At 32.7% G+C, this 25,819-nt stretch overlaps 1 protein-coding gene across 3 annotated transcripts in view; it reads right to left on the bottom strand.

Moving 5' to 3' along the window:
* Inx7 (innexin 7) overlaps positions 1 to 25,819 on the bottom strand; it is a 55,486-nt gene that overhangs the window by 3,178 nt on the left and 26,489 nt on the right. For 2 of the 3 annotated variants that reach the window (XM_072542098.1, XM_072542099.1), the window contains exons 3-6: positions 22,859 to 22,903; positions 21,772 to 21,959; positions 18,887 to 18,988; positions 14,458 to 14,686 (exon numbers count right to left, since the gene is read on the bottom strand). In XM_072542098.1, the coding sequence (XP_072398199.1) occupies positions 14,458 to 14,686; positions 18,887 to 18,988; positions 21,772 to 21,959; positions 22,859 to 22,903 (564 nt within the window). The remainder of the gene's footprint in view (positions 1 to 14,457; positions 14,687 to 18,886; positions 18,989 to 21,771; positions 21,960 to 22,858; positions 22,904 to 25,819) is intronic. The other variant, XM_072542100.1, reaches the window with a different exon arrangement.

Raw genomic sequence — 25,819 nt, 5'->3', positions numbered from 1 at the left:
AATTTTAATCATTTACAATTAACAAAAACTAACACATACAAGAGGTTTGACTTTTTAATCAATTCAATTTATTATTTATCGAAAATAATGCCCCAATACGATCTATGAGTAAAAATTTAAAATTGAAAAACAATTGATTCTATCGTAGAGATAATACAAAGTGACAGTAAAGATGTTAATTTTCTACGTATTAGATTATGTTGTAGGAATTCATTTTAATTAAAATGTTTGAAATTTATAACATTTGTTTAAATTAATACCTTATAATTTGATACTTCATTATGGTTGTTCTATTTTTGGTAAGATTTGATCGTTCACTAAAAATTTAATAAAAGTGCGACAACATTGTCACATATGTCGTTTTCATTGGCTATTTATGTAGTTTGAAAATCACTTATTGCATTTTAAAAAAAATTTATACAGGGTGTAATATTTAATACGAATCCCTAAATTAATTTTTCCAAAACCAGTCCTGGAATTTTTTAGTTTAGCTAATACCAGTCGAATGCTTGATAGTAGTGTACTGTATCATGCAAAAATTAAAAAAATCAAATGAGCCGTATAAACACTACAGTAAAATGAAATAAATGGTCAATTACACAAATCACCCTGTTAATTAATAAAGAAGAGGGGTTGACATTTTTTAGTGGCCACATGATATGCTCTCTGAGGGACTCTATATATGGTAGAAGTATGTAAAGTTCCTCATGACTCACCCTGTATAAAGAGGGAAGAGTTAAAATCCCGTGATTTTTGAAGTAGTTTCTGCAATGTGTTATTCTACTGAGGCCAAAAAGATACCGTACTGCTCTTTTTTGTAATTTAAAAATAACATCAGATTGGGCAGCAGTACTATAACCCCAAAAAGTAAGGTCATATCGAAGATGTGACTCGAACAAAGAAAAATATGTTATTTTGGAAGATGCTAAATTGATTTTCTTGAAAGAGCTCTTATTGTATAGCGACCTAAGTTTCTACTTAACAAATCGATATAAAGCGACCATTTAAGGTCGCTGTCAATAAAAATACCAAATTTTACAAAATCAACAATACTGATCTGGCTGTTATTAAAAAGCAAGGGTTGAAGAGCTCCTTTATAGGATAATGTTGCTGTCTTATCCACATTAAAAGAGAGTAAATTGGTATGGTTGCAATATTAGAGTTCTTCCAGGCGATACTTATCGATTATATCATTTATAAAGATAAGGAAAAGTAGTGGAGCCAATACTGAACCTTATGGTACTCCACATACAATGCTTTTGTAACTAGAGTCAGTATCATTTGCTCTAACTAGTTGTTTCCTATTCCTCAAGTAAGATTGGAACCTCGAATACCTCGAATTTTGCCTGTCTGTGACTATTTTTGTGTTGTCCACTTCACTTTCACTTGATTTTCAAAGCTAACGGGGCTTCTGATGTTCTTCGGACTCATATTTGACTCAGATTAAGGCGTATATAATAATATACGCTAATAAACGAATAATAGTATTTATGTCTCAACAGATAAACGTAGTACTAATAATCGTAGACTTCTTCTTTATTTATTGCCTCTTTATCAAACTTCGTCCGATTGTTTTATTTTGAAACACTGAACAAAAATCATTATGAAATCATTTCCTTGTCAATAAATTGTCCTGCTGTAGAAGTGTCCAAAGCCAAAACATTAAATTTTTACAAATTTTTTCTTTCTTTCTTTCTTTCTCCCCTTCCTTTTACCCTAACAGGGTGTCGGATTTGGGCTAGCTATTTTAATTTTCACTTACCCACCTCTTCCATTCTTTTCTGTTTCCTGCCATTATTTTCAATTCCTCGAGTGATTTTTGTTTAAGTTTTCCCGCCTCTACTACTTGCTGTATCCATTTTTTTCTTGGTCTGCCTCTTTTTCTTTTTCCGATGTTTTTTGCTTCATAAATTTTTCTTGTTATTCTATTGGATTGCATCCTCATCAGATGCCCATAACAGTTCATTTGTCTCTTTGCTATTTTGTTCATTATCGGTTCCTGGTTGGCCATTCTCCTAATATTCTCGTTGCTTAGTCTATTCCATTTTGTCTTTCCAACTATCCTTCTTAGATGTCTCATCTCCATTGCGTTTATCCTGCTCTTATGTTTTTCCAGAATTGTCCAGTTTTCACTTGCATAGAGCACAGTCGGTATCACTATTGTGTTATATATTTTTATTCTTGTTTCTCGTGCAAGTTCTCTTTTTCCCATTATTGGGGCTAACGCATAATATAACTTGTTTGATTTCTTTGCTCTATTTGTTATTTCCCAGTCTATTTTTCCATCATTAGTTATTATACTTCCCAGGTATTCGTAACTATTTCCAATTCTGAGTTTTTACATTTTATCTTTATTTGATTATCTTCCTTATCTCCTTTGCCGCTGATTATCATTATCTTACTTTTTTCCTCGTTTATCTCCATTTTAAGTTCTTCTATTTGTTCTATCCATTATCCATCCATATATCCATTAGTTTCTGCATTTTATTCTCGGAATCTGCTATTAGTACTATGTCGTCTGCATACATTAAGGACTCTATTGTTACCGGTTGTAATCTGCGGTAACCTATTATTGTCTGTAGTTGATTAGTTATGACTCTAGTGTTTTTTATCAATTCGTTCATTACTATTATGAATAGCAAAGGGCTGAGACTATCTTCTTGTTTAATACCTCTCTTCCAATTAAATGCTTCCGATCTTTCCCCTGTTATTTGTACCCTTCCTTTTACCTCTTTGTAAGTACTTTCTATAATTTTTATCAATGCATTAGGTACGTTAATTTTCCTCAAGCATTTCCCTATAATATGTCTTTCTATCGTGTCAAATGCTGCTCTTAGGTCTATGAATGCTAATACTAGTTTTTTCCCCGTATCTATGCTTCTTTCTATTAGGTTTCTAATGATATATATGTTGTCATTTGTCTGTCTTCCCGGTCTAAATGCCATTTGTTCTTCTCCCAATACCATTTCTACTTCTTGTCTCAGTCTCTTCTCTATTATTTTCGTATATATTTTAAAGCACACCGACACACATATTACCCTATAGTTGTCGCAGTTTACATGTTCTCCTTTTTTGTATATTGGCACGATGATATTGTTCTGCCAGTCTTTAGGGATTGTTTGTTTTTCCCACGCCTCTTTATATATTTTCCATAGCCAGTTTATTCCTTCTTCTCCCATGTATTTTACCATTTCCGGTTCAATTTCATCATCTCCACCTGCCTTGCCTATTTTTATATTTGATAATCCTTCTATTACTTCTTCTCTACTTATTTGCTCTGGCTCTGTGTTTTCTTCGCCTTCATTGATTATATTGTCTTCCTTTATCACTTCGGTATCAAATTTTTTCTCATAATATTCTTTCCATACCCTAGCTATTTGTTCTGGGCTTATTTGTATTTGGTTTGAAGTATCTCTTACTGCGTTTATTTCCTTTCGTTTTCCCTGCCTTATGTGTCGTATACGTACAAATATAAATACGTACAAGTGTCGTGTCGTACAAATTTTTTACTTCTCTATATCAGATTTTTCCTAAAGGCTGTATAGCATTATGTTATTCCTTCTTATAAAGAAATCCTCTCGATTAATCCTCCTCTCGAATACAAACGCCGATTCGCGATAAATAAATGAGTGTTCAGCTCGATATTTATTAGACAGTTTGTTTCTCATTTACCCAATTGGTTGGCAGTTATAATACTCCGTATAAATTGCGGATTTTTTACCCATCTACATCTCCTATTTATGCGCTGCAGACAGACCGCATGTACCTTTACCAGACGGTAATAACTTCGCAAAGAGAAATGGACGATGTAGCTCCAAGAGACGTGCGTGGAATACCTACAACGAGAAGATTGTACATACAAACACTAATGGCCGATTAGGGGGTAAACCGTTACTTTGAATTGCTTTTGAACGTTTAATTACGATAATGTGTAGAAGAAGAAGAAGATTTAGAAGTTAGCGGTTACATAAACATTCAACAACGAAAAGAATTAATTGAGGAAATAATAAAAAACGTGCCAAGAGCATTACCTAAAGGTTTTAGAAATTAAATAGTTCAAAAATCTAGGAACTGGGATAAAAACATCAGAGGACCATTAAAACACAGCAAAATGCAGAACAGTTGATCGAAGGTACCACCCTCCACTAAGGCTTAGCGCAATTTTAGCTCGCTACCAAGAAAAAAGCGTACAACTTTTTTTTGAGGTAGCTGGAGGTTCATTTTTTTTATTTGGTGTATTGGATCAAAAATTATATCTCTGATTTTTTTCAGATTTTTCCGTATGGTGCACCATCTTCAAAACTCCCAAAAACTGTTTTTTAGTGTTTTTTGGGGATTTTCTCCATTTTATAAATTTCAAAATAGATCTAATCAAGAATTTTTTATTGGTTATATATATACTAAATTAAATGAAGCCTTTAGGACATTCAAAACTTTCGAAACATCTTTAGACCCCCCAAAAAAACATGTTTTTCACGGTTTTATATATTGAAAATTTTAAACAGTTGAAAACAGAACTTGAAAAATATTCAGTGTCCAAAACTCTGGTATCAAACCAATCATAGTCATGGTCCAAAAGCTAGAAGTAGAGATATTTTGTGATTATTTTTGTGGGATAAGATGGCAAAGATTACCAAAGTAGCTTAATTTGCACATCGTTTACTGAGCAAAAATACAAAATTTCAGAAAAAAAGAGTTTTTGGGGTGGATATTAACACAAGTATAATAGTGACATCAAGGGGTGAAAAATGAGAAAAAGGGGTACCAAGGAAAACCTGTACACTACAAAAACAAAAGTAGAAGAAATTTAGTAAGTGATGAAGAAATATTGAGCAGATGGAAAGAATACTTTGAAGAACTTTTAAATGAAATTGCCACAACAGAATATGAAGAGAAAGAAGAAGGGAAGGAAAATGTCGATCAAGAACGAATAGAGGAAAGACCGCCTAACGAAAAAGAAATAAAAGAAATAATAGAGAAACTAAAGAATAATAAGAGCCCAGGAAGAGATGAAGTAACAGCTGAAATGTTTAAATATGGAGGACCAGTACTAATTAAGCATTTGGAAAAGTTGCTAAAAGACATATGGGAACAAGAAAAATTACCGAAGGAATGGACCGAAGCGACACTGTGCTCTTTTCACAAAAAAGGCGACAAAAGTTTATGCCACAATTACAGTGGAATAGCCCTACTAAATGTTGCATATAAAATACTTGCAGTATATATAAAAGATAAGCTATCTGAAAATATAGATAATGACATAGGGGAATATCAATGTGGATTCAGAAGAGGGCGCAGCACAGTGGATCAAATTTTCCTACTGCGCGAAATACAAGCAGAAAGCTACGAATATGGGAAACCTACAATGGCACTATTCATCGACTTTAAACAAGCGTTCGATAGGATAAAACGCAAAGAAATATACAAAGCACTACGTGAAATGGGAATTAGTGAAAAACTGATAAGAATGGTAAAAGTGACACTCCGAAAAACAGAGAATAGGGTTAAAATAAATGGCGAAGAAACAGATAAGTTTGAGGTCAGTGAGGGGGTGCGACAAGGAGACCCACTGTCATCGCTGTTGTTCAGTATCGTCCTCGAAGTTACCATCAGAGAAGCTGGAAGCAGGTCAGGACTTATATATCAAAGAAAACACCAATGCTTAGCATTTGCTGACGACATTGTACTGATAGCCAGAAGTAAGCAAGAATTACAAGAAATAATAAAAAGATTAGAAATGAAAGCGAGAAAGAAAGGGATGTACATAAATGAAGAAAAGACCAAATATATGGAATGGAGAGAAAGAGATTACCTACAAGAACAATATCTGACAGTAATAACAGATGAAAAAACATATAAATTCGAAGAAGTAGAAATATTCCAGTATTTAGGAGCGACATTCACGAGAAGACCAAATATGAAGGAAGAAATCCAAGCGAGAATTATGGCCGGTAACCGTTGTATTTTTGCACTAAACAATTTATTAAGAAGCAAAAACATATCTAGAAGGGCTAAGGTAAGAATATATAAGACAGTAATAAGACCTATTGTATTATATGCCAGTGAAACATGGACAATGAACAAATCCGAGCAAGTCTTGCTGCAAGTCTGGGAAAGAAAAGTCCTCAGGAAAATATTTGGAGGTAAATTATGGAATGGTATATGGATAAAAAGACCAAATATGGAATTAGAGGAGATGTATGGAGAACCGAATATCGTAGGGATCATAAAGTCACAAAGACTGAGATGGTTGGGACACATCCAAAGGATGGAAAACACGAGACTGCCAAAAGGAATGCTAATGGGAGGAATAGGAGGGAAAAGGAAGAAAGGCAGACCGAAAACCAGGTGGAATAAGGATGTTGAAAAAGACATAGAAAAATTTAAAATACCAAACTGGAAAAATAAAGCAACAAACAGAAAAGAATGGAAAAGAATAGTAACCCAAGCCATGGGCCTTTTAGGCCTGGAGAGCTAATATATATATATATATATATATATATATATATATATATATATATATATATATATATATATATATATATATATATATATATATATATATATTAGTGACTAAGTGGAAGGACAAAAGCGAAGTGTTTATGACGAGTACAAAGTATAGCTACGTACACGTCCATCAAAAGGGAGGAATAGAATAACCAAAAAAACACCGTTTCTGTTTAATAAGAAAAAATGATGATATATATCCAACTAAATAAAGTTCTCCTCTATAGAATTACGAAAATCAGTGAAATAGTATTGTAAAATAATGATTGAGCTCCATCTGCGTTCAGCTATTGTCTTCTTCTTCTTCTTCGTCTTTATAAGCAATTCTGCAATAAGCAATTGTGCATTGCCGTCTCAAAAGTCCGAATAGCTATGATGATTGCCGACCTCCGAAGCGGAGATGGCACTTGAAGAAGAAGATTGGCATTCTGTACAAGAACTTAGTCGAATTAAGGGCAAAATACTTCATTTCTCTGCAAGCATTACACCAGCACTACTAGTTCAGGAAATGAAGCTCGAAAAAAGTGAAAACCTCGCAATTTTTTCGTCCTGCATGGATTGAGTTGAAATTTTAACAGAAGGTAGGTGATAGCCCAAGGATCAAAATCTATATCGAACCGAAGTGCGCTGAAGGGTTTTAGGGGTGAAAACTACCCCTAATTGTCAAAAATTATAAAATAACATATTAAACCTGAATATGGGTAAGATTTGGTTTGAATTAATTAAATAATGATGGTTTCGTGCTTTTGAATAAAGTTCCATCATATTTCAACCCTTAAAAAGCGACCCTTGTTAGAGATTAATGTAAAAAAAAATTAGTAAAGGTTAAGAAAATGATTTCACCTTGGAACGATTTGCATAAAAATTTGGTATTAAGCTCAACTCACCCTCTGCTTTATAGTTTATGTCATGCCGATGGACCCTGATTGTTCTTAGGGGTGAAAACTACCCCTAATTTTCAAAAATTGTAAAATAACATTACAAATCTTAAGATGAGTGAAATTTGGTTTGGATTAGTTAAATAGTGATTTTTTTATACTTTAAAATACAATTTCATAAATTTTCAACCCTTAAAAATCAATTGTTATGAGTGCTATAGGTGAAAACAATTTTTTGCCAAAATTTTGCAACTTTTCAACTTTTGAAAACCACCCTTTACAACATTGCAGTTTTTATAAACTAATTTAATAGATATAAATTGAAAAAAGTAGAATTAAATACAAAAAAATTTATCAACATAAAAAGGCACCATATATTCTTATACACTTACATAAATAGTTGAAAATATTTACATTTATAGGTAAAACAATTATAATATTAATTTTATTCGTCATCAATTACATCTTCATCCTGATCTATGTCATCCTCATCTTCTTCAATTATTGGTGGACTATTATTGCACCCTTCACCTGAGCACTCAGAACAAGTAGAGTTACAGTATAAACCAACTTTTCTGCACCCACATGAAACGCCGCATCCTTTTTTGCATTGCCAAAAAATAATTTTCAAAAGTTTATCGGGTGCAGGTTGTTTGTTCATGCGTACGGGTAATAACAAACCATCTTTGGAATACCATCCCCAATCTGTTGCTCGGATATTTTCATTGCCAATCCACTGTTGAATTTGGTAATAGCATCTTTTTGAATGCTCATCTAAGGCATCAACAGTGGGCAGAAGGGATGATAGCTTAACCGCACAGTTTTTCGTTGTGTCTTTAACAGTTCCGTACAACATTATTGCACAGTATCTGCCAGCATCTAAAATATCTTCTTCTTTGTAGATTATTATGCTCCGAAATGTACTGTACTATACTAATGGAATTTTCCGGAAAAAAAAATTAATTGGTTTTTTTTAACGTATTTCCTTCATTTTTAACGATAGAGTGTTTCTTCAAAAACGATTTTGTAGAGGTTTTTAAGAGCTACAAGGATCTGTGAATTAAATCTTTTTGGAACCCTTGGTTTTTAAATGGGGTGAGTTTAAAGGGCTCGAAAATATCTCGCCAAATATTCATTGTACAACAAATCTAAATAAAGGAAAATTTTATTCATTAAAAAAGCTACAATCTAGTACATTTTTTTTTCATATATTCAGTATTTTCGGGGATATTTAAAAAAAGAAGTGTAAAAAATATGAAATTGTAAATCGTTTCTCGCTTTAAGCTGTACTTTTTCTAAAACTAAGCATTTTAAATGGGTCAAACTTCTTGGACGTATTAACAATACATATACAAAGAGAATTGCAGAAGGGTGAAGATCAATTTTAATTATGGGGGTGGTTAGGGGGTTGTTTTCATCGATTTTTTCGTAAAAAAATGAGGTATTGACCTTATTTTCATCATAACTCACTCAATTTTTGAGCTAGAGTCTTTTTTTTATGATAGGTCTATTTATGCTTTTTAAAAAAGGTTCTATGAGTTTTCTTCCAAAAATGCATCATTTTCCCGATATTTGACTTTGAATCTTTCAAATTTGGCATTTGAAGAAAACCGCTGAACATTGATAGGCCGAATTTCGGTTCCTATTATATCGCAAAAACATTTTAAAATGAATTGTATTTGTCTTTTTAAAAGCTGCAAATTTGTTCTCTACAATTTTTTTGATAAAATGCACCATTTTCGAGTTATTCGCGAAAAATCGATTAAAAACGTCGATTTTTTCGTCTAAAAGTTGTTACTTTCAATCGCGAATAACTTGAAAAATATCCGTTTTACAAAAAACATGTATAGAATATTTTTTGTTTAGAATCACTTTTTCAATCGAAACCTGTGGTTAAAACGTAAAAAAAATTTTTCACCCCCGAGATGGGGTGGCAACCACCCCCAAGGCTTTGGCGCACTTTGGTTCGATATAGATTTTGATCCTTAGGCTATTACCTACCTTCCGTTAAAATTTCAAGTCAATCCACGCAGGACGAAAAAATTGCGAGGTGAAATGCTTCATTTCCTGGACTATACTTCAAAATATGAGGAGAAATCTGTGTGACAGATTTGGTTACAGTTTAGCACAAGGAGGTGGAATATTTGAGCCCTTACTTCATTAATCTGCTTTTCTAATTTTTATTTTTTGTTAGGTACATTTTACAAAGTTTGTGGGTTCTTAATTCGGTAGTATTTTTTATGTTAAAGTTTGGAAGAATTTTATTGTTTTTTTTTATTTAAAAGTACAAACGATTCTTATTCTGATTTTTTTTCTTCTTTCTTATCTTATTGTTATAAGCTTTGTCCATACAATTTTCAGTGACAATAAAGCATATTACTTATTTACTTACTTATTCATTTGTATGCTATTAAGGCTAAAAAATAACCAAAAAATTAGTTGTAGAGCATTATAATAAATATACTCTAGCGATGGGATTGCAAAGAATCTTAATTCCTATGGTCAACAAAACAATGTAGTAATCTGTATATTAAAATCATACAAAAAATTGCCTTTTGTATATTTAAACCAGGAGCTTTGTGCAGGAGTCGATGTAAGTCCGGGTAAGCGCTAACCCCTTGCGATACGGCTCTGAAAATGTAAAGTCTGAAAAATTGCATGATTGTCATGATGTGTACGTATTAAAATTCCAACGTGACGACAAGAAATCATTTGGAACGCCTCTGGGTCTTGCACTCGTTATTCCTGTGAGAATTCATTTCTCAAAGATCGAAAAAGTCTTTGTTTCTTCTTGATATTGACTATTTTTTGTCGGCAGCAATATGACAAATTTGAGGTTAGGACAACCATTATCATTTGTTTTGAGCATCGAGTTAGATTGACGTATAAAAATGAGGCTTTATGAAAATTTATTTAAAAGCATCGTAAAAAGTAATATTTTGAGCGAAACAAAAAAAGACATCCATGTTTCTCCACCCTATATAATCTTTACGACACTATACACTTTATAAGTGATTCATATCCAGTGCGCTTCTTCTTGAAGACAACTTATAAATAATGACCTTTCAGAGGGTTGGTAATATACGACCTGACCAATCTTTTAGACATTTTGTGAAACTAACAAATGACATACAAGGTTTTACATTTTAATGGGAAGTACCACACAAAATGTTTTTAACAGAAAAAGTGGCGACGGTGGTCTTCTAGAATAACTGGAATTTTTAGACAGTGTAGGGTTGGGTGAAACAATAATAATTTTATCATAAATCGATAATTATTGACTTTAGATATAAACAAAATTTCTCGAAAAAAGAATTAATCGTGTATCGAGTAACGGAAAAATTCCACTAAATGTTGTTCTTCTACTTCTTTTGCCTCTTTATAAGCAATTCTGGAATGGAAGATTGTCATTCTTTTTTTCTATTTTGTGTCCATTCATTTATACACTAAATGTTACATTTTCTTCTAATATCTTCACTGCTCTTTCGATCTCTCAGCGAATTTCTTGTAATTCTTCTTAGTACTCTCATCTCCGCCGTTTCCACTAGCCTTTGCATTGTAGCTGTGTAGGGTCTTGTTTTTGAGGCAAATGTCATTATTGATCTTACACTGGCTTTATAAATTCTTGACTTCATCTCAGTGTTAATGTGTCTCTGTCTGTTTCGCCACATAGTGTTATTAAGGCATCCTGCCAGTCTATTTGCTTTTTGTACTTGATCTCTCACTTCTTTGTCCAGGTCTCCATAGCTATAGTGTATTTTTATGTATGAGAGAGTAATAAAACACTAAATTATGTATGCAAATCCCTAAACTGTTGATACGGGTGACTCAATGAAAAACAGATATTTGTCAACAAGTTTACAGAAGTATATAGGAAAACAATTTTAAATTGAGTATGACCACCAGGTATAAAGGTTGGAGCAGAATAGAATACAATAGTTGTGAGGGTTACTAATCCCTAAATAAGGTTGCCAGTGTCGGAGTGATGGAGGTTAACAGGTACTAATGAATTTGAAAGAAATGTAAGATGTTTATTTTATTGGTTATATATAACCAATAAAAGTTTAATAAGTACCTACCTATTTGCAAAATAAAGTTTAATTCTTTAGATAAAATAAAACGTTTTATTTTATCTCAAATGAGTGCATTCCACGAAGTAAGGGTTTCAACAATCAAACATTTAATTCTTTAATTCCAGGAATCTACGACAGTAATTGACTAGATAATTACCTTCTAAACTTATTCCACAGAAAATGTGATAGTGGGTTTTTCCATTTTGTATATAGGAAGGTCCAAGTGGCGTATTCAAAATTCTTAACAGTTCACTAAAAGTAGGTACTTCAGTTGCAAGGTGCAGTTTATTGTGTATACTAGTGTTATGGAAAATTTGGAAGTGCCGTGTAAACGCCGAAAAATTGGTCCTCTAACAGTTAATGAAAAAACATTAATATTTAATTGTTTTAAATCATTTACAGACAAATGTTTATGTGAAAGTGTTGATGAGACCGTTGAGTTAGTTAGCAGTACACTTGGTGTTGGGAAATCTACGATTTACAGAGTTATTAAAGAAGAGAAATGTGGTAGTTTTCAAATGCCACGTAATGCTCCAGGGAAACCAAAATTTCAAATAGAATATCATTTTAAAGAAGGACTTCGACGGAAAGTGCATGAATTCTTCTTTAGACAAGAATTTCCAACATTGGATAAAGTTCTTGTCTCAGTTCGAGATGATAAGGATTACCCAGAAATGAGTCGAAGTACGTTATGGAAACTTTTAAAAGAAATAGGCTTCCGCTGGAAAAAGAATCCCAGAAAGTCTATTTTATTAGAAAGAAGCGATATTGTCATATGGAGAAGACATTTTCTAAGAACCATAAAGGAAATGAGAAACCAAAAAAGAAAAATATTTTATCTTGATGAAACATGGATCAACGAGGGTCATACACCAAATAAATTTTGGCAGGATGAAACTGTTACAAGTCAAAGGCACGCTTTTGTAAATAACTTATCTACTGGTTTAAACCCACCATCAGAAAAGGGACGCAGGCTGATAATAGTACACATTGGCAGTTCAGACGGTTTTGTTGAAGGTGGTTTATTAACTTTTGAATCAACTCGTACCGGTGACTACCATGAAGACATGAACGCTGATGTCTTTCAAGAATGGTTCGAACAAATGATAGATCTTCTTCCTAAGAACTGTGTAATAGTAATGGATAATGCAAGTTATCACTCCAGACTTATAGAAGGACTGCCCACAACCAAGTGGTTAAAAAAAGACTTGCAGAATTGGCTGAGTTCAAAAAATATTAGGTACCATCCCGGATCTATAAGAAAGGAATTTTATTCGTTGTGTGCCCTTCATAAAGAAAAATTTAAGAAATACGAAATTGATGAAATTGCCAAAAATCGTGGAATGACAGTACTTAGATCCCCACCATATCATTGTGAATTAAACCCGATTGAACTGGTATGGGCACAGATAAAGAGTGAAGTTTCAAGAAAAAATACCACTTTTAAAATTCATGATGTTAAACAGTTGTTTTTGGAGGCCGTAAATAATGTAAAACCTGAAAACTGGGAAAAGGCAGTAAATCACACTATTAAAGAAGAGGAAAAAATGTGGAAGCTGGACAATATTACTGATAAAATGATCGAGCCAGTTATTATAAATCTTGGTTCTGAAAGTTCATCTTCTGAATCTGATTTGGATTTGTAACAAGTAGCTGTAAGTTTTATATTAATATTTTTATTCATCTATTTAACATACCTTAGACGGTTTTAAAAACTCTTTTTCTCTTTTGTAATTTTTAAAAATTAAAAAAAATGTGAATTTTTTAAAACCCTTTTTAATGTAGGCCAGTCAGTTCTAATATAGTGTGTGATAAAAGAGGTCACTTTTGTTTACATACACATAACACTTTATAACACTAAAATAATTCATTTATTTTTTACAATTATTCAAAGTAATTTTTCAATTAATCTTGAGCACGCCCATGGAGTGGTCGGAGCTACCAGTTAAAATTATGCTAATTACTCTCTCGTTCATAAAAATAAACTATAGACAGTGTAATTCCCAGATATTTTATTTCCATTACTTGTTCAATACTGATGTTATCAATTTCTATTTTACATCTGGTTCGTTCTTTGCTGACTACTATTGTTTTAAGTCAGGCTCAGTCAGGACAGTCAAGGCTCATCAGAACAGCTATTCATAGGCGTTCTCAATGTGAAAAATAAATCTTTCCTGTCTTTAAGAAGCAACATTAAAATGGCTTCGAAACGGACGCAATAGCGACATCTGATAATAAATCCGTAAAATAATTTCGAAACACAATTCAGATTTCTACCTTAATCTGAGCCTTCTAAAAATTACAAGACAAAGCAGACGTTGATAAAGATGTTAATAGAGACATGGGAAATCTAAAATTTGCATTCCACGACATGTCTCCTCAACTAAGCAGAAATCATTAGCGAATTGGTTTCTTGTACCCATACAGAGTAGATCCGAATAAAATGAAAAAGACAGTCAAGATTTGATTTCACGTACAAAGCGTCTATGTATCTGTTTATACGTATTTCGCCTTAATAAGGCTCATCAGAATAGCTATTCATAGGCGTTCTCAACTTGAAAAATAAATCTTCCCTGTCTTTAAGAAGCAACACTAAAATGGCTTTCGAAGCCATTTAACTCTCTCTCTCTCTCTCTGTAACTTTCTATTCGACAGAATATAGTCTATCATAGATCTTTGTCTACTGTTTTACAATACAAATACGCAAAAGTGTATTTGTATTGTTCTTTGTGAGGCAAAAATGTATTATTAATACGTATCTTGTTTATGCTGCAGAGGTGCGTCAGAAGGTCTCCATTTTCACTAAATGTTAGGTAGCTAAAAAGAAAGAAAGAAAGAAACATGGTGCAAAGGTGACACGGTGACAAAAAAATAGACAAAAGAGGGCAGTGGAAAAAGTACCAGAGATGTATGTGAATGGAGTTAATATTAAAGCAGATAAAAAAGTAAGTAGTTAGTAAAGAGAATATAAAACAATTTAGTGAATAAGTATCTCTTACCTTCGGGAAAACTTCATCCAAAATATCTACGCTGGAATCCAAACCGTTGCGCCAAACCGTAGATCCCAATCTAAGAAATTTACCTCCCAAAAATCTGTTTGTGATGGCAATTTGTATGATGATATGGATGAAATTGACGACTTCGATAAGCATCAATTTCAGTGCCCAGTTTTTGTTGACATAAACGCCGTCTTGGAAGAGTTGTCTCACTTGTTGGATCTTCTTTTCTCTAGAGTACAAGAATTCGTGGATTATACACAGATTTTAGTATTTAATAATCTTTTAAAATAAAAGTGGATAAGCACTATACCAACTAATATCTACCTAATTATTTGGTTTCTTTAAAGCGCTTTGAATGGAGGAAACTTGGATATGAAGAGAAGGAAATTTGATCTAAAACGGAGAAAAGGCAGGTCCAGAATAAGATGACCAGAAAAGATTACGAATGATCTAAACGGGAAACAAATTAATGGGAAAGCAAAATAATTGGTTGATTGTACCTAGGGTGTACATTCTTTTAATAATTATAAAATACATTAAATTATATAATAAAAAAGACTCAGAATAAGTATACAAAATATCCAGAGTGTAGTAGGAAATTTTCAAAACTTTCAATAAATCTTCTATATAATATATGAAATATTGATAAATTCTGAGAATTTCGTCTAGAAACATTGATAAAACTCCATCAAAGCTATAAATATTTTAGATATAGATACTTTAGGTATCTTTTATATTTCAGAAAGTCTTTAATAATACGAGTTAGGGTTGATGAAAATTATTTTAGCTATATTGTTTTTACTCGCAGGGTGAATATTTATAATATTCTACAGCTGAAAAGGTATTTCTTATATAGAGCATAGGGCTCAAAAGATTATAAAAAGCTCAAAAGCTCAAAAGAGTATAAAAAAGTTTATCAATAATATGCTTTGGATCAACTATAAAACTAAAGAAAATTTTAATCTTATCAATCAACAGAAACGATGTGATTCCTAAAATGTTACGGAATCAAAAACCTTCTCAAATAGTATAGAAATCATTATGAACAAACGGTAAAGTACAACATACATCTTTTGGTATATTACAGTATTATTATTCAGAGTAAAATATTTCATTATACAAACCTACTATTAATATACAGGGTGAGTCATGAGGAACTTGACATACTTCTACCATATGTAGAGTCCCTCAGGGAGCATATCATGTGGCCACTAAAAAATGTCAACTCCTCTTCTTTATTAATTAACAGGGTGATTTGTGTAATTGACCATTTATTTCATTTTACTGTAGTGTTTATACGGCTCATTTGATTTTTTTAAATTTTGCATGATACAGTACACTACTATCAAGCATTCGACTGGTATTAGCTAAACTAAAAAATTCCAGGACTGGATTTGGAAAAATTAATTTAGGGATTCGTATTAAATGTTACACTCTGTATATATTTTTTTTTAAAATGCAATAAGTGATTTTCAAACTACATAAACAGCCAATAAAAACGACATATGCGACAATGTTGTCACACTTTTATTAAATTTTTAGTGAACGATAAAATCTTACCAAAAATAGAACAACCATAATGAAGTATCAAATTATAAGGTAATTAATTTAAACAAATGTTATAAATTTCAAACATTTTAATTGAAATGATAAACTGAGTCACTGCACAACAAAAAACAGTAACTACTAACAATAACGAAGAACAATTTAAAAAAAAAACTAAAAATATGTACATAGTTATGATAAACCCATAAATTAGAACTGGAAAAGATACAATAATGGTAACAAAATAAAAATAATTCAAAATAGATTTTCGAAATGGAACCCTGCAGCCTGTACACATTTTTGTTGCTGAATTGTTAATTGACGTATTGAATTACGGATACTCTGGGGATCGTTTCTAATAGTATTACAACAATGTATAATTCTATCAATTAATTGTTGTCGGTTATTAATATTCACTGCGTAAACTAGTTGCTTCAATCGTCCCCAAATATGGTAATCAACGGGATTGAAATCAGGGGATCTTGAAGGCCACGAAATAGGACCTGCACGTCCTATCCACCTGTTGCCATAAACATTATTGAGATGTTGTCTCACTGCCAGTAAAAAGTGTGGGGGTGCCCCATCATGCTGAAAATACATCCCTCGGATAGCAACGTTCGCGTTGGCAAGCAAATTCGGCAAAATATTTTGTAGAAAGTTCAAATAGACCTGCCCTGTTAAAGGACCATCAAAAAAGTGAGGACCTACTAATTGGATATTTATGACACCAATCCACACGTTAACCGAAAACCTTAACTGAGAACGACGTTCTCGAATAGCATGGGGATTTTCTTCTGCCCACACATGTGAATTTCGTGAATTATTTATCCCGTCTCTGGTAAATTGGGCTTCATCTGTAAATAGTGTCCTGTATAGCGTTGGTCGATTATTGTTAATCCATCTACAAAATTCCAACCTATCGATCTCATCTCCAGCATGTAGTCGCTGAACCATTTGAATGTGATATGGGTATAGATTATTTTTTTGTAAGACTCTACTTACTTTTGATTGAGTAACATTGAGTTCTCGACTTACTTGTCTAGTGCTTATTGTAGGGTTCATAGTAACGGCGTCCATAATGTCATCTTCCTGCGCTTCATCTACATGTCGCTCTGTTGTTCCACTAGGAAAAGTACCATTTTCTCGCAAATAATTAAAAACTGACCCAAATGTTGGATGACTGGGAGTTCGACGATTAGGAAATCTCCTGCGATATTCTCTACTAGCAGCCCTGCCATTCCCATTACAGAATCCATAAACAAATATTATGTCTGCATATTCTGTGGTCGAAAACTGATGTGGCATTTTGAACGAAAGTAACAAAAGCTCTACCAAAACTAACACAATGTACTTAACGTAGATATGACAGAAGAAATATGTATTCTTGTACACATAAATAACAATTGATAATGACAATAATGACAATGGGTATAAAATATCAAGAAACGTCAAACGGTCAACGCCAACCTTCATTTTAAACTTTTTTAGATTTATTTTTATTTAGTACAGTTGATGCAATGTATTATTATTTGACATAAAATTTTAATCATTTACAATCAACAAAAACTAACACATACAAGAGGTTTGACTTTTTAATCAATTTAATTTATTATTTATCGAAAATAATGCCCCAATACGATCTATGAGCAAAAATTTAAAATTGAAAAACAATTGATTCTATCGTAGAGATAATACACAGTGACAGTAAAGATGTTAATTTTCTACGTATTAGATTATGTTGTAGGAACTCATTTTAATTAAAATGTTTGAAATTTATAACAGGGCAGGTCTATTTGAACTTTCTACAAAATATTTTGCCGAATTTGCTTGCCAACGCGAACGTTGCTATCCGAGGGATGTATTTTCAGCATGATGGGGCACCCCCACACTTTTTACTGGCAGTGAGACAACATCTCAATAATGTTTATGGCAACAGGTGGATAGGACGTGCAGGTCCTATTTCGTGGCCTTCAAGATCCCCTGATTTCAATCCCGTTGATTACCATATTTGGGGACGATTGAAGCAACTAGTTTACGCAGTGAATATTAATAACCGACAACAATTAATTGATAGAATTATACATTGTTGTAATACTATTAGAAACGATCCCCAGAGTATCCGTAATTCAATACGTCAATTAACAATTCAGCAACAAAAATGTGTACAGGCTGCAGGGTTCCATTTCGAAAATCTATTTTGAATTATTTTTATTTTGTTACCATTATTGTATCTTTTCCAGTTCTAATTTATGGGTTTATCATAACTATGTACATATTTTTAGTTTTTTTTTTTAAATTGTTCTTCGTTATTGTTAGTAGTTACTGTTTTTTGTTGTGCAGTGACTCAGTTTATCATTTCAATTAAAATGTTTGAAATTTATAACATTTGTTTAAATTAATTACCTTATAATTTGATACTTCATTATGGTTGTTCTATTTTTGGTAAGATTTTATCGTTCACTAAAAATTTAATAAAAGTGTGACAACATTGTTGCATATGTCGTTTTCATTGGCTATTTATGTAGTTTAAAAATCACTTATTGCATTTTAAAAAAAATATATACAGGGTGTAATATTTAATACGAATCCCTAAATTAATTTTTCCAAAGCCAGTCCTGGAATTTTTTAGTTTAGCTAATACCAGTCGAATGCTTGATAGTAGTGTACTGTATCATGCAAAAATTAAAAAAATCAAATGAGCCGTATAAACACTACAGTAAAATGAAATAAATGGTCAATTACACAAATCACCCTGTTAATCAATAAAGAAGAGGAGTTGACATTTTTTAGTGGCCACATGATATGCTCCCTGAGGGACTCTACATATGGTAGAAGTATGTAAAGTTCCTCATGACTCACCCTGTATATTAATATAATCACTTACCTATCTGATTTGGACGGAATTTTGTTCTCGCCAACTTGAACCTCTTTTTCTTGCAAAGAAAACGCCGCATACTTCAAGCTATCTACCAGGTATCTCAGTCTTCTCCCTGAAGACATTTATATACATATAAATTACAGTAACAAATGGAGCACTATCAATATATGAAATATAACTAAAATATTCAATTTTTCAGTGACTTTTCAAAAAAACGTATAAAACAGCAGTATGTGTTACAAGATTAAAAGCTTTTCTTATTTCATCACTTTTGTTATTTAAATAAAAAATCGCCTTTATCAAAAAATGGTTATTAACCTCGACTACAGTATGCAAAACTAGATTTTATAAACGTCAATCAATATAAATTGCCAATTTACCGAAAACATCAATATCAAACGCGGAGTACGACAAGGCTGTATCCTTTTACCACACTGTTCAATATGTATTCAGAAATCATTGCGACACAAGCAGTACACAATGAAACAGCTGAAGTAGTACTTAATGAGGTTTCTATAAGCAACATACAATATACATACAGTGTGGCGCACCGAAAACGAAACAGATGCATTTACTGGCAGATGATTCCTTTTTAAAAAAAACGCTTGGACCCGTCGATTTTGTTTTCGAGGGGGATACAAAATTGGCATAAATCACTTTAACATTTGCAGCCCCTTAAGCGGGGGTGGCATCATCCCTAAAATCTTAAATAAAAAGGGGGTCGAATGATCCATTATTTGAAAGGTCTTTCAACTCCCTTTATAATGATGTAAAATTCATGTATTCAATTCAGTAGTTTTGGAGATTTATTGATTTAAAGTTTAAAGTAGACTTTAATAGGTACATCAAATTAGTTTGTACTTCTTTCAGAAGAAATTTGAGTAAAAGCATTTTCTTGATAAGTAAATGCTTTTATTTACTACGCCCATGGTTTATTAATAATAAAAATAGCAATTGAAGTGTCCTTTGTGACAAAAAAAGTTGTTTCTTGAAGAAAGATAAGTAGAGAATGCCACCGTACTTATTTTAAATAGGAAATAGTATATTAGTTTGCTATTGATTTGACCAATCTTTGTTGTTAAAATATCATTTATTGCTTTATACATAAATTAACCATGGTATATTCCACGACAGAATAGGTTGAAATTATTGAAATATTTTTCGGAAATAATCAGTGCGCTAATAGAACAGCACAAATTTTTAATGAGCGACATGAGAACAATAATGTGCACCGAAAATATGTTCTAGAACTTGTAGCTAAATTTCGGGAAACTGGATCAGTCGCCAATAAAAAACGTAATATTGAAAATCCTATAAGGAACGAAGCAACAGAAGTGGGGGTTTTAGGGCAAGTTATTGTAGATCCTACATTAAGTACCCGCAAATTGCAAACTTCGTGTGGTGTTAGTCGACGTACTATCCAACGGATTCTAAAGGCCCATAATTTTCATCCGTATAAAATTCACCTTGTACAAGAACTTAATGAAGACGATTTTGATAAGCGATTAGAATTTTGTGAAGTTATGAGTGAACGAATTACAAACGATGAACAATTTTTATTTAACATTTGCTTTTCCGACGAATATTCCTTTTTTTTAAATGGCGAAGTAAATCGTCATAATTGTCGATATTGGTCGGACTCTAATCCCAGAATTTACCATGAGGTACACACACAGCAGCCACAAAAATTAAATGTTTGGGCTGGCATTTTTGGCGATCATTTGGTTGGTCCTTTTTTCTTACCTGGAAATTTGACAGGTGAAATGTATTTGGAATTACTGCAAAATGCTATAGATCCTGCGCTAACAGATATAATTGAAAATCAGAATGATGGTCGATACGTTGAGAATATGTTGATGTTCCAACAGGATGGTGCCCCACCACATTACGCATTAAGAGTTCGGCATTACTTAGATCAGACCTTTCCAGGTCAATGGATTGGTAGAAGAGGTGCCGTTGAATGGCCCCCAAGATGGCCAGATTTATCACCTTTGGATTTCTTTTTGTGGGGTTACTTAAAAAGCAAAATCTATGCTACTCAGCCAACATCCTTAGAAGATTTACGACAAAGAATTATGAATGAGTGCCATCAAATTACTCCTCAAATATTGCAAAATGTCCGGCAACGTTTTCAGCAAAATCTTTATTATTGCATGGAAAGTAATGGTGGTCATTTTCAACATTTACTCGGCTAACAGGTCAGTTCATTTTTTATTTTTTAACATCTTTGCTGCTATGTATTGATCTCCTCTTACGATGATGTATTTAAACTTTAAATCAATAAATCTCCAAAACTACTTAATTGAAGTACATGAATTTTACATCATTGTAAAGGGAGTTGAAAGACCTTTTAAATGATGGATCATTCGACCCCCCTTTTTATTTAAGATTTTAGGGATGATGCCACCCCCGCTTAAGAGGCTGCAAATGTTAAAGTGATTTTATGCCAATTTTGTGTCCCCCTCGAAAACAAAATCGACGGGTCCAAGCGTTTTTTTTTTAAAGGAATCATCTGCCAGTAAATGCATCTGTTTCGTTTTCGGTGTGCCACCCTGTATATGCTGCCAAATTAAAATGGAGCTTCGCAGAACACAATGCCCGACTAAAGCATAAAAGATGGAACCACGAAATACATTGATTTGGGGGAGATCTATGTCCAAAGTTGTATTACTTAAGGCTGAAGAAGAAAAAGAAGACCAATCGAGGAACGAAGACTGAAGAGGACTTGGCCAAAGGCCTGGTTACATAGGTAAAAATGGAGAACTGTTGCTGTACGGTACCCAAATCAAGTCAATATTGTCATCACATTTACTAATTCCTCAATGTACTGTTTATTAGTAGTTTGTAAATATACATTTAAAAATAAAAAAAAAAACGAAAAATATAAATACTTGCCTTCGAGTTTCTTCCATAGTAAATGAGGTATCAGAAACATGAGACCTTGGAAGAACAACACAAAAGGAACCCACTGGTAGTACGCGTGTCGTACTATGGGTTCTTTCGAGTCGATACCATATGGACCAACACCAGGATGAGCCAAATTACCTGTGTCTAACAATTGAGCATTCAATTCTTTTGCCTGAAAAAATAAAATAACAAATATATGAAAATAGTTCAACAAGAAATATTAAAAAGAACACAGAACATGCTGTAACTTGATCCAGTTCTCGGAATGGACAACATTGTGACATGCGCAGAGATCGTATAGCAATAAAAAGGTTATTTACTACCTAAATTTTGGTAAATAATTCAAAACAAAGACTCTAGTGCTTCTTCCAGGGTGCTAGTTGTTTGTTTTTTCGGAAGAATCCAATCTAGCCTCCTTTGTGACCAGGGTTATTACGACATATTTGATCTACTACAGCTCTGTCTCAGATGGTCTATATTTCTTGTCATCTCTCTCTCTCTCTTGTCATTTCCCCATTACTGAAGATCGTGATTTCTTTCAATATTCCTAACAATTTTTCTCCATTGGTATCTATCATCAGCTGCTTTGAGAGCTACGCAGAATAAGTTTCCAGCTGAATTCTTAATTGGGTCAGAATCCATCTAGTTGGTGATCGTCATCCTGATGTTAGTCAGTTAAATAATGTGGAATTTGTCGACCACCATTATTTTTGTTTTAGCTTTATTGATTTTCAGACCAACTTTATTGCTTTCGTACTCAACTCTTCACAGGAGATTAAACATTTCTTGCTCATTTGCTGCTATAAGTGTAGTATCGCTCGTTAATAACGTAGAAGAAATATTTGTATGAAAAAAGGTGCAGAGCAAAAAGCGGAAAATTGCAAACATAGTAAAGTAGTCTAACAGTAAAATTGAGTTCTACACTAACTAATCCTAGCTACTTTAGATTAAGAATAAAGTGTTTTGTTAATTTGTTGAATAGAAAAACTTTTGTATATATTCAAGAATGACAACGATTTTCCTACAAAACGTGCAAATACACATGCTGTTCTATAAGAAAAATAATCAAACCTCCAGCAACTTTTCCAGATTTTCTTTGGTGGCGTTAACGTAAGGCTGTAAATAAATCATTTTATATAAATGCTAAAAATACATTTTTTCATGTTTTATATAAAAATAAAAAAAGTATCATATTGTGACGGATAGCTGCATTCAACACCAGACTCAGTAAAAACCAGGTTTCACTTAAATAAAACTATAGTCAAATAAATCACAAATATAAAATTTATTTCTATACAATACGTAAAATCAAAAATTAATTCCTTTTAAGCTAAACAATCACACTGCAGTTCTCGATACCTGTGAACGAAAAATAAACGTTAACGGTGTTCGGATGGGTAGGATGAAGAAAGATCTTTGGTCAATACCCAAAGATCGGTGAGCATCCGATCAATATCGGTCAAGCTGAGGTACCTTATGGAAATAATCGATTAATACACGCTCGCAGGGGAAGGAAAGTACGGTGGACTCTGATTAGTACTCAGATACCAGGGTGGAAGTTCTTGTCGGATCAATACTCCAGATCGAACTTAGTTCGCTTCGTTCCTTACGGCATTTTATACTTTTTGACGGTATTCTATCGCCGGTGTGCATCGATGGTAGTGGTCGGTTGTTCGTGGGAGTGCCAATACACAGAGAGAAAGAGATAGCTAGCTGTTGGTAGCAAAGTTAAGATTACAATCTTTATTAACGAACTATTTCGGTCATCTACTCAGAAAAATAGCGTAAATCTGCTCAGTAAAATTCGGGAAAGAAATGAAAGGCAGAATTTTCAAAACATTCATCAGACCAATAATGAGATACGCGGCAGAAACACGACCTGGCACAGAGAGGACAAAAATGATGTTAGAAACAACAGAGACGAAAACACTTAGAAAAATTAATGGTAAGACACTATGGAACAGAGCTATAAGTACAGATATACGACGTAGATGCAAGGTGGAGAACATCAAGAACTGGGTAAGAAATAGAAGAGTAGAATGGAACGATCTTATAAGCCGAATGACAACAAATAGAGTAGTAACGACGCCCAGAGACGGTTCCTCAATAGGAAGACGATCAGTAGGAAGACAACGAAAACAATGGAACGACAACCTACTGTAGCCACATTGAAAAACACCCAGAGTCATGTCTACATAAAAGAAGAAAAAGAGAAGAAGAACTTGCTACAGCTTGGTGACAGAACGAGAGAAGATCACAGATAAGCGTTTCTATCAATGCAACTATGTACAGCTTCTATCTTCCTAGAACTTAAAAAAAATACTTACCCAAGTTGTGTTAGGCTTTTTGCGGCTGCTTCAAGGAATGATAACCTGGATTGGACTGGAGAAAGAATTTTTAAAGACAGGCGGTAAATAGGTCTTCGTTTAGGATTAGTTCTTTAAGTTTGTGTGGGGAGTTTCTTTGGAAAGTGGTTCGACAATATAACCAACAGAGTAATTGCTGTTTCTTTAACAATGTTTGGAGCGTATTATTTTGATTAAGCTATTTAGTGGTATTTACTTTCATTAATTGTGTACAACACTAAGTTGTAGCGTTCATTTTTAGTTGTTTTAATTGTTGGGAATAAGTACCGTTGCAGGACTTGTTTTTTGCCAAACTAAAAATATATTAATAGGTAAAACCTGGTAGAGATTTTGTTCTTTAGTCTCGGTTTTCTATTTGTAGCCACAAGAACCTCCATTTTGGTGGTAGTTTTTTTTTATCTTTATATTTTATTAGCAAAGCCTCTGGACTTTTTGAGATAAAAAAACCAATAGCATATAACAATACAGTGTTATAATCCTATTTTTAGTACTCAGAAGTACTCAACCGTCTTCTTAATAATAAGTGGTATATAAATAACATATTCTTTAAAACAGCTAATTGAAAATAAAAGTAATATTAAACCTTAGTTGACCATCAAAAGCATGTGCCTATCTTTACAAACATTTATTCGCTATCACACAAAGGGTTAATGCAGTACAATCGATTTATTAGATCTATTTTTGACTTAAACGATACAATACAGAACATTGGGTCTTCATTCATTTTAAATTTTAATAAAACCACCACAAAAAACTGGTAATATTACCATGTTCAACCTTCAAATCATTTTTATCATCACTAATTGGTGCTGAATCATAGTATTCTGCCTTTCTAGTTGTAAGTGACGAATCGAATGATATTGTAGGCAGTCCTGGTCAATATAATTAGTCGAAAAGAAGTACCACCTTTAAGTCAGCTAACTGAATTATTTGGGTGGATATATGATAGATATTTGTAGTACTGGTTAAATAAACTGGTTTAAAGTGATTTAAAGAAAGATAGCCCAGTCTGGTTATACAAAAATCATCGATTTCACGGCAAAATGTTTCGCAGATATTTGAAGCTTTTAAGACATAGGTGGGGGTTACTAGATGACGAATAGATAAAAAGATACTCCTATTTTTACCTTGCGTTTTTTTTAAACAATAATTTTATGGTCAGAATTTGATTTTTTATCTATAAGTTTTTTCCCTTATAATTTAAATAAACAATATTTATACCATTTTTTTTATATCAAGAATATCTTTATTTTCCCGTTTTTTCAATTAAAATTGATAAATAATTTACGGAGATATTTGCAAAAAAGCAGTTTTTTTGCACTAATTTATAAATTTAATTAATTTTTTTATTAACAAAATAAAATGTTATTAATACATTTCAACATTCAGGAATTACCGTCCTTTAAATTTGTGCGAAATTTCCCCCCGATCAGTCAAATAGTTTAAAAGTTATTTAATTTGTTTATCCATGGGACTAATTATTTAAACTATTGAGCTTGCCCTATGCATGATGCTAGACACATTCAGCAAATTTCATAGGATTCTTTAAGACTTAGACTATCTCAGAAATTAAATGAATATTGAGTTTTCATCGAAATTATTTACAAAATAAACGTTTAAAAAAGGGGTATGTTTTTTACTTATAAACAATTGTAATAACTTCTAT

The sequence above is a fragment of the Diabrotica undecimpunctata genome, chromosome 8 (genome assembly GCF_040954645.1).
Source record: "Diabrotica undecimpunctata isolate CICGRU chromosome 8, icDiaUnde3, whole genome shotgun sequence".
Classification (NCBI taxonomy): Eukaryota; Metazoa; Arthropoda; class Insecta; order Coleoptera; family Chrysomelidae; genus Diabrotica; species Diabrotica undecimpunctata.
Note: the sequence above shows the minus strand (reverse complement) of the source record. Positions and strands in the feature narration are given on the sequence as shown.